Here is a 10,242-nt window from a genome sequence, read left to right on the forward strand (position 1 = left end):
CCTTGGCTTGCCCTACACGGAGGGAAACTGGTCCCACTGGTGCGGTGAAGGCTCGGGAGGCTGCTTATTGCACGTTTCCCCACATCCACTATTTAATCAACACCTTCTTGCCCCCTGGGTTCTTCCTTTCTGAAATCCTTGCACTGGAGTTTGTGTAACTACTGAAACAGGTTTCCTGTGTGCACTGGTCCCAGCTCTGTCCCCAGGCAAGCTGGAGACTGGCTGCCTGCCTGCGGGCCAGCCGTGCTCCTGGCATGGCTGCTCTGACTTCCCCCCGACTTGTGCCAACTGGCTCTCCTGCACGAGAGCCATCATGCTCTGGAGCTTTCGACGGCTGGTCCGGGGGACAGGGCTGGGTTGAGGCTGTACATCAGAGGTATGCAAAGAAATAACATAAATCCCTGTAACCCAGAGTATCAGCGTTCAAGTTAGTGCTGCCCGCTGGGCAGGCTGGGGGCAGCTGCAGACCCCCTGGTAAGCTGCAGTGATGGTGGCACCTTCAGAGAAAGGCTCTGCAATGTGCTCCTCAGCCAGTAGTCCCTTTTTTTTTCATCTCCTCAAGAAGACAAGGAGGATGTGTTTTCCAGGCAGTTTTAGGAGCAGCCTCTGCCAGTGTTCTTTCACCCACCTCCTGTCATGTGGGACATGATGTCCCCTGCAGCAAGCAACTGTGTATGTTAAATGCTGTTAGCCCCGCACCATGCTCTTCCCCTCTGTCCCATCAATGGCCATATGCTGGTGTGCAAGGAAAAGCTCAGCTGGAAGGGTGCAACTCCATGGCCTTCCCTGGTCTGGCCAGATGGGCAACATGGTGGGACAAACACTACTGCTGTGGTGCCCCAGCCCTGATCTCCCCTCAGGACCTAGACACAGTCTCTCCCTCCCCTGCAGCCCTGGAAGGCAGCAGAATGGGTCAGGAGGGGAGACAGGCATCTCCTAATGCTGCCAAGCCACCCAGCTCAGGTGGGTCAAGCCCCACAGCCATGGCAGAGCAGCAGCTCTTTACACAGAAACCATGGGGGCTGCCATTCTCCCCACTTGGGGACAGCATCTTCCCATCTGAAGGAGGGAAGGGGATTTGTTTTAATAAACCAAAGCAAACCAAACCCCTCAAGTTTGGTTGTTTTTGTGGGTTTTTTTCCATTCCTTTCTTCCTAACACATAAGGACAGTCATGTCCTGCCGGTGTGGCTGTGAAGGGTTGAGTACCACCTGGCTGGTTTTGTCTTAAAGCACAGTGATAAAGTTACCAGTAAAGGAAACCCACAGACATGTGGGTTTATACATTCTTCCGTGGTGAGGTTGGGGGTTTTCCTCACAAGTGCTGTCTGGATGGTAGTGGGAGAGAGGTGAGGGAGATATGTCTCCCTCTCCCACAGGCCTGTGGGAATAGAGATGCTGCTGAATCCCTTGTGGTGTGTGGAGACCACACACAAATTGGTAGTGGTGGGGTTTGAGAGCCACTCATCACGCAAGGGGATGGTGATAGGAGGTGGCTGGATGCTGCTGGAAGGGAGCAAGGCTGTTACCAAACCTACCCTGAATGCCTCTGTCAGGGAGGAGGTGAGGGGGCAGCCTTCAAGGGGCTGCTGTGGGGCTGTTCTTCTGTCTGCGGGCATTGCTTCATGGTGGGGTTTGCTGAGGTGGGCTTTGCTTCACAAATCTTGGGTTCCTTTCTTGCACAGCCTTTCTGCTGTGAGTGTGCTCACTGCACCTCCCTCACTGGTTCAAAGCTTGCCTTGCTCCATCCTTCCTAAGGGGCCTCCTATGGTCAGGCTGGCTGTACACAAACATGTTGGTTGTTTCTTCTCTTCTGCTGTCTCTGCACGTGGGGTGCCTCTAGAAGGAGATGTGTAGCACTGAACCTTTTACCACTTGCTGTACTTGCTAAACAGTGGAGACTCCCCTCTGCTGTGCACGGTGTAGAAAAGGGATGATTGCACCAGCTGGCTTTTTTTGAGATAAAGTTGAAAATCCACAAGGGAGAGTAATCCATCGCAACTTCCCTGACACACTGGAGTTCAGCCCCAGGGCTTGATTGGAGGGTATACGAGCAGCACGTAAGCTTGTCTCATCTGCTGTCCGTGGAAGAGGGGATCAGGGTGATGATGAGTGACAGTTTTTGAATCTCCTGGGTGATAAATAGAGACCAAGACCTGTGCTGTTTCATGGCCTCCTCCTGACCTGCCCAGTCCCCCACCACAGCATCTGCTGTTGCTCTAAGTGCTGCGGTATGTTTTGATGATATCTTTGATGGCCCGTCTGCAAATGGGGCAGCAAGCATTGGCCATCTTCTTGAGCTTCAGCCCACATGAATAGCAGAGACACATGTGTCCACAGGAGTAAATGACTGTGTCTACCATGTTCTCATAGCAGATGGTGCATTCATCTACCCAGGGCCCTGAGACGGATGAGAAAATCGGTGACTCAGGCAAGCTGCTTGGAGAGTTGGGAGCTGTGCCTGCAACACAAAAAAACAGGGTTACTCATGTTGCTTCCTGACATCCCGAGGTAATTTCTGCCCTGAAGCCAGCTGCACAGAACCATGCCCTAGCAAAAATGGACACTACAGGACCAGGGTTCCTTCCTGTGACCTACTGTCCCACTCGCTGGTTAATGCCAGTGCTCAAGACAGCAGAAAGGCAACATCTACTGGGGTTTGCTACCCACACAGAGCAAACCAAGAGACAGCTGTTCCTATGCAAGAAGGATTTGGTAAGCTACATATCCCACGATCAATGCCTTGGGATCATGGAGGTGCCTGGGAGTTTTAAAAGTGCTGCAGAACAGCCTATCCTTTTCTACTGCACGTACATTTATCTAAATATCACGGTATTTCATCGGCAATACTATGTTTTGCTGAAGAGGGTACTGAAGGTATGTGGAGAGAGAAGGTGGAGCTGTAGACAGACCCCTTAGCTCCAGTCTAAGCTAGCAACATGTCACTGCCACACAGCTCTCCAGAAGTTCTGCATCACAGGGCTGTGCACGGAGCAGAAAATCGCTGCTTCCCTTGGGACCTTTCCTGATGAAAAGGGTTGGAGAAATATTGCTGTCTAGGCATCTAAGCAGCTTCCATGTAAAACAGACTGAAAATAGCCTTTGCAGAGGCTCTGCTCTCCCTTCCTCCCCAGGGGAGCTGACAGGATAATAATAATAATAGTCTGTTGATTATTGTGGTTTTAGAATCCTTCTGGGAGACAAGTGTGAGACTGTGAAGGGAGGCAGTGGGGGGGCAAAGGATAGGCAGCAGGGGATCCCACCACACTTACCACTGATAGAGCTGCAGAGGGGGCCAGAGCCACATGTAGACAATAAGGGGCCAGAGACACCACTGCAGAGGACGGTGGGGGAATTGGGTGTTGATGTGGGTGAGCTTGGTGTGGACAATCCCAGCCGTTCTGCTAATATGGTGGAACCTGCACCGTGAGAAAAGAAACCTACAGTTATTTTTAAAAATTGAGGCTGACAAGGCACTGGGGATACGTGGCAGGGGGTGCAGCTCTCACTGCTTGTCAGGATTAGTCTCATCAGCATGAGAATCCTCATATGCCTTTTTTAATGCTAGCAGCTGGTCCTGAACAAACTCCCACATCCACTGAAATTTGCTGGAGCTCCCTTAGCCATCATAACTCTTTGTTTCTACCCTTAAATGTGTCCCAAGCCATTTAGTGCAGTTATTTCCCATGTGGTTTCCTGCTCATATGTGCCTTTAGCACTACAGCCAGCCACGGGTTTGTAGCAGTAGAGGACATAACCTGCAGAAGGGTGGGTAGGACTCCGGCACAACAAGTGTCAAAGCACCACCTTGTCAAAGCACTTTTTGCTAACCTTGTGCAAAACTGCACGGTTCCAGGCTCCAAAAAATACACACAGTCACTCAAGGACTTTCCAGAGACAAACATGATGGTCTGGCAATCAGAAAACCTTAGCTATGCTCACTGCTCTGCTTCTTTGGTAGGGTGGCTTGTCAGAGGCAGGGATAAGTCACCAAAACACATTTGGATCTGGGATGAAGGAGACCTCTCCCCCCATTCAGGAACATCTTCTCCACTCCCTGCAGGCCTAGATGTGATGGCTCAAGAGAGCAGAGCCTCTTCAAGCCTCTCCTAGGTGTCCCCAGCTCCATTATCTTCTGCTTTCACTGCCCACCATCTCCATGGTAGTATGCTGTCTGCCAGAAAAGCCAGCTCTATTCCACAGCCTGTCTGCACCCTCCGTCCACCTCAGCTTCTTTATTTTGCTGTTATAACAACAAATATCTTAAAGCCCCTTCCAGAAGGAAAAAATACTGGGAATGCTTAAAACTTTACCTGCTGCAAAGAATTTGTAGGGCGACTTTCATTGTTACTGATGCAGCCTGGTCTTCACTAAGCAAGTGGTGAGACAGCAGCAAACATGTGCATGCACCAAAGGATGGTTTCCTGGTGGTAAGGACTAGCTTGCCTATGGTTTTAAAGTTTCTAGTTCCCTAGCAGAGAAGACAACCAGGGTAAGTCCAAATCAGAACTAGAATGCTCAGACTTCTTCATGTTACCATATAAGGAGCCAGAGACACAGAGGTTTGGGATCCACAGTGTCCTCAATGAGTTGGAGGCTACTCTCCAGGGAAAAAGCAGCAGTGGGAGGTCAGGAAAACCCCATGCACCAGAAAGGTCTTTCAGTTCTTATTTGCAGGGAGGCTACTGAGCCAAGAAAGACCAAACCTGGGAAGCAGGGACTGCAAGTGCCATCTGTGGATTGTGCAAAAACAGCAAAAGCACGGATTCTCCTGCCCTTTTCAGCAGAACAAGACTGAGCAGCTACAGTGGAGCACAGGGACTGAGGAGGGCTCATGTTTGACTCAAAATCTGTTCTGAGGACTATGTATTAGAAAGGAGGCAATTAGACTTAGCCTTCAGTTCCTCAGTTTTACCCCTCTCCAAAAAAGGAGTGCTCAACTTCCAGGCAGAAGCTAAAATTAAATTAGACTCCTAAAGGGCTTTGGAGCCCTCAAACTTGAGATACTGTAGAGAGGTACCTCCTTTACTGCACAGATGGGAGCTGAGGCTGGAGTTTAGCTCAGTAAATATGCAAAGAGAATGATGCAGCCTCTAATGACAGCCACTAGCAATAGCCCTTCCCCTCCAGTCTGACAGATGACCTTAGCAGAAAACTCACCCTGTGGTAACACACACTGAAAACAGGCCCAGCAGGGGCACAGGGTTCAGCTAGTTCACTGCACACACAACAAATATGAACACTGAGCAGCTGAACAAGTTTTTCAAGCCTTCCCTCTCCTCCCTGCAGCCTGGAGATATTTCTTCCACTCGGCTGACACACAGCACATTGCATTTCTAACACCAACCTGGTCATTTCATTAAAGGCAAAATAAAGACTGTTAGGAGCATTTCTCTTCCCGGACTAATAGGAGAATTTGGAGGTGCCCCAAGTATCACAGAGTATGAGCTGATGAAGCATGCTGGCAGCAGGGCAAATGGCCTTTCCACGGTGCAAGGAGAGCTCATCAGTGTAGCAACCACAGTTTTCTCTGGTTGGAGCTAGTCTGAGTCCCAAAATGGCCTTGCCCAAGACCCAGGGGCCAGTAGACACCTTGCCAATTCTTTCTCCTAATACAAGGCGCAGCTCTTGACTTTTCTCCAGCATAAGTATAGAGCTTTGTTTAAAACAATCAGAGTTCCCTACCAGACAAGACACATTTCTCCCTTGGTGACAGAATAATCAACATAAGACACGTTACTCACGCTGTTAATATATTGCTGGATGGTGTGCAGATACCATGACAAGGAGCGTGGAATGAGATCATGTGCAGAGTGGAATGAGTGTGGCCAGCCTGGCTTAACTAAAACCAGATACATGTGCTCAAGGCCAAACATGCTCATTGTGTGCACAGAGTTCCCACCAAGAGCCAGCTTTCAAATCATAATTTTAAAAAAACTAAATAATTCTAAATAAATCAATTTAAACATTCTTTCTCTCTCTAAATACCCCAGATCAATTGTCTCTGCTGCTAACTTGTCTCATGCTTGATCTCAAACATGCTGAACACACTGGAATCACCTTTAAATAGATCTTGAATCAATTCCATTTGCTTTTTTTATCTTTACAAAGTCCATTATTAGCAAAGTCCAATGCAGACTGAAGCTTTCTCTGCCCTTCTGTCATCGCTCTGACAGAGGTGCAAATAAATTAACCTATATGTCCACCCACAAAAGGAAAGAGTATTTTATTTTCAGAAGACAGTTTTACCATGGAACGTACAGACAACATCATGCCAGGAAAGGCTGCTAGTATGCTAAAGGTCTGTAGTTCAAAATGGTCTTGCCAAACTGGAAATAGGATCAGAAGTAAATGGGATGGTATTCAGTGTGAGCAAATGCAAAAAGCAGCACTTAAGCAGAGATAATCAGCTACCCAAATACAGGACAGGGAATTAGTCAGTTCAATTAGAAATACAGCTGTCCTACAGAAAAAGGCCTGGGAATTGCTGAAGTCACCAGATGATCATAAATCAACAATACCATCCTGTTATGACAAGATTGGGCCAATCCAGGGTTATATGAGGCTGGTTAAGGACTGGAGCAGGAGCCTGGAGCCACTGTGGTATCTCTGTCCCTGGAAACACTCAAAACTGGGAGTTTTGGGACATAGTCTTGCGCTACCTTGGAAGTTAGCCCTGCTTTGAGCAGGAGGTTGGATTAGGTAATTCCCTGGGGTCCCTTCTGACCTAAAATGTTGTATGATTCTATTATGATTTTTAGATGGCAACATTTTTCTACTGCTAAAAGGAGTGAAGAAACAATCTGTTCTTCATGAATGTTCTATATGAGATGAGAAATGATGGGTTCAAGCTCCTAAAGTATTCAGGTTAGACATTATGTAGATAGTGAAGCACTGTAAAGCAATCAGACTTCCAAGAGAGACTATGGCATGTCCATCATTAGAGCTTTTTCAGGACAGAAAGGTGAAGTAGGCAGTCTGTTGGGATCCCATCCAGCATTTACAATTTTTATGAGAGTAGCTATCTGTATCCATAATTGCATTTTTATAAAATGCCTTAACTGGGACCAAAATACAGCAGCTGTGGCTGCTAGAGCTGCTTTTGATTCCCTGTGTCTATTGTGGCGAACAGGGTGGTTTTCCAGAACATTGCAATCCACTCTCCACGGTATCTATGACGCTGTCCCAGCTTTTATGCATCTCTCTTAATGGCAGCCGTCTGGGGAGAGCTGCACTGATGAAGGCTTCACAATGGTAAAAAGACCAGTTGCAGTCAATGCTCCCCAAAATATAGAGAATTTTCAATTAACTCTCCCCCTTAATTAATTCATAGAAGTATTGTTTCTACATTTCTTTCTCAGAACAAAGTCATTACGTTGACCTGCTTATTCCTGTGTAGACCCAAGAGAGAACTGGAAAACAACCCCAACAACAAAACCAGGTGGGAAGAACAATGTGCTGCCTGCATTCTCCTTCTGAATATGCTTAGGGACATTTGCTATGATGCANATTTTTTAGGTGAGACACAGTGTGCGCGGAACTGAGCCCACCCTTTAATCCTGAGGTTCATCTGCCGGGGCCAAGCACGCTTGGACGGTGGCAGCGAGGTCCTCAGGACGTAGATGGATTGCCTTACAGGGCTAGCGAGCTCCATCTGCCCGGGGAGTGTCCTAACCGGGAATCGAACCCAGATCTCAGCGTTGACAACGCTGTGGTTTAGCCACTGCACCACCAGGGACACTGGAGATACTGTAGAGAGGTACCTCCTTTACTGCACAGATGGGAGCTGAGGCTGGAGTTTAGCTCAGTAAATATGCAAAGAGAATGATGCAGCCTCTAATGACAGCCACTAGCAATAGCCCTTCCCCTCCAGTCTGACAGATGACCTTAGCAGAAAACTCACCCTGTGGTAACACACACTGAAAACAGGCCCAGCAGGGGCACAGGGTTCAGCTAGTTCACTGCACACACAACAAATATGAACACTGAGCAGCTGAACAAGTTTTTCAAGCCTTTCCTCTCCTCCCTGCAGCCTGGAGATATTTCTTCCACTCAGCTGACACACAGCACATTGCATTTCTAACACCAACCTGGTCATTTCATTAAAGGCAAAATAAAGACTGTTAGGAGCATTTCTCTTCCCGGACTAATAGGAGAATTTGGAGGTGCCCCAAGTATCACAGAGTATGAGCTGATGAAGCATGCTGGCAGCAGGGCAAATGGCCTTTCCACGGTGCAAGGAGAGCTCATCAGTGTAGCAACCACAGTTTTCTCTGGTTGGAGCTAGTCTGAGTCCCAAAATGGCCTTGCCCAAGACCCAAGGGCCAGTAGACACCTTGCCAATTCTTTCTCCTAATACAAGGCGCAGCTCTTGACTTTTCTCCAGCATAAGTATAGAGCTTTGTTTAAAACAATCAGAGTTCCCTACCAGACAAGACACATTTCTCCCTTGGTGACAGAATAATCAACATAAGACACGTTACTCACGCTGTTAATATATTGCTGGATCGTGTGCAGATACCATGACAAGGAGCGTGGAATGAGATCATGTGCAGAGTGGAATGAGTGTGGCCAGCCTGGCTTAACTAAAACCAGATACATGTGCTCAAGGCCAAACATGCTCATTGTGTGCACAGAGTTCCCACCAAGAGCCAGCTTTCAAATCATAATTTTAAAAAACTAAATATTTCTAAATAAATCAATTTAAACATTCTTTCTCTCTCTAAATACCCCAGATCAATTGTCTCTGCTGCTAACTTGTCTCATGCTTGATCTCAAACATGCTGAACACACTGGAATCACCTTTAAATAGATCTTGAATCAATTCCATTTGCTTTTTTTATCTTTACAAAGTCCATTATTAGCAAAGTCCAATGCAGACTGAAGCTTTCTCTGCCCTTCTGTCATCGCTCTGACAGAGGTGCAAATAAATTAACCTATATGTCCACCCACAAAAGGAAAGAGTATTTTATTTTCAGAAGACAGTTTTACCATGGAACGTACAGACAACATCATGCCAGGAAAGGCTGCGAGTATGCTAAAGGTCTGTAGTTCAAAATGGTCTTGCCAAACTGGAAATAGGATCAGAAGTAAATGGGATGGTATTCAGTGTGATCAAATGCAAAAAGCAGCACTTAAGCAGAGATAATCAGCTACCCAAATACAGGACAGGGAATTAGTCAGTTCAATTAGAAATACAGCTGTCCTACAGAAAAAGGCCTGGGAATTGCTGAAGTCACCAGATGATCATAAATCAACAATACCATCCTGTTATGACAAGATTGGGCCAATCCAGGGTTATATGAGGCTGGTTAAGGACTGGAGCAGGAGCCTGGAGCCACTGTGGTATCTCTGTCCCTGGAAACACTCAAAACTGGGAGTTTTGGGACATAGTCTTGCGCTACCTTGGAAGTTAGCCCTGCTTTGAGCAGGAGGTTGGATTAGGTAATTCCCTGGGGTCCCTTCTGACCTAAAATGTTGTATGATTCTATGATTTTTAGATGGCAACATTTTTCTACTGCTAAAAGGAGTGAAGAAACAATCTGTTCTTCATGAATGTTCTATATGAGATGAGAAATAATGGGTTCACACTCCTAAAGTATTCAGGTTAGACATTATGTAGATAGTGAAGCACTGTAAAGCAATCAGACTTCCAAGAGAGACTATGGCATGTCCATCATTAGAGCTTTTTCAGGACAGAAAGGTGAAGTAGGCAGTCTCTTGGGATCCCATCCAGCATTTACAATTTTTATGAGAGTAGCTATCTGTATCCATAATTGCCTTTTTATAAAATGCCCTAACTGGGACCAAAACACAGCAGCTGTGGCTGCTAGAGCTGCTTTTGATTCCCTGTGTCTATTGTGGAGAACAGGGTGGTTTTCCAGAACATTGCAATCCACTCTCCACGGTATCTATGACGCTGTCCCAGCTTTTATGCATCTCTCTTAATGGCAGCTGTCTGGGGAGAGCTGCACTGATGAAGGCTTCACAATGGTAAAAAGACCATTTGCAGTCAATGCTCCCAAAAATATAGAGAATTTTCAATTAACTCTCACCCTTAATTAATTCATAGAAGTATTGTTTCTACATTTCTTTCTCAGAACAAAGTCATTACGTTGACCTGCTTATTCCTGTGTAGACCCAAGAGAGAACTGGAAAACAACCCCAACAACAAAACCAGGTGGGAAGAACAATGTGCTGCCTGCATTCTCCTTCTGAATATGCTTAGGGACATTTGCTATGA

The 10,242-nt window shown here is 46.8% G+C and overlaps 1 protein-coding gene across 5 annotated transcripts in view; it reads right to left on the bottom strand.

Annotated features, from left to right (window-relative positions):
- Nucleotides 1–1,644: 1,644 nt before the first annotated feature.
- The window catches only part of NEURL1 (neuralized E3 ubiquitin protein ligase 1), an 89,496-nt gene continuing 80,898 nt past the window's right edge, over nucleotides 1,645–10,242 (bottom strand). For 4 of the 5 annotated variants that reach the window (XM_027898014.1, XM_027898013.1, XM_027898010.1 and 1 more), the window contains 2 exons: nucleotides 3,272–3,418; nucleotides 2,002–2,460 (listed from right to left, as the gene is read on the bottom strand). In XM_027898014.1, the coding sequence (XP_027753815.1) occupies nucleotides 2,219–2,460; nucleotides 3,272–3,418 (389 nt within the window). In that variant the 3' untranslated portion in view covers nucleotides 2,002–2,218. Of the gene's footprint in view, nucleotides 2,461–3,271; nucleotides 3,419–10,242 lie in introns of all 5 variants that reach the window. The other variant, XM_027898009.1, reaches the window with a different exon arrangement.

The sequence above is a fragment of the Empidonax traillii genome, unplaced genomic scaffold (assembly GCF_003031625.1).
Source record: "Empidonax traillii isolate 1590-97213 ecotype Southwest subspecies unplaced genomic scaffold, ASM303162v1 scaffold574:size890810, whole genome shotgun sequence".
In the NCBI taxonomy this organism is placed as follows: Eukaryota; Metazoa; Chordata; class Aves; order Passeriformes; family Tyrannidae; genus Empidonax; species Empidonax traillii.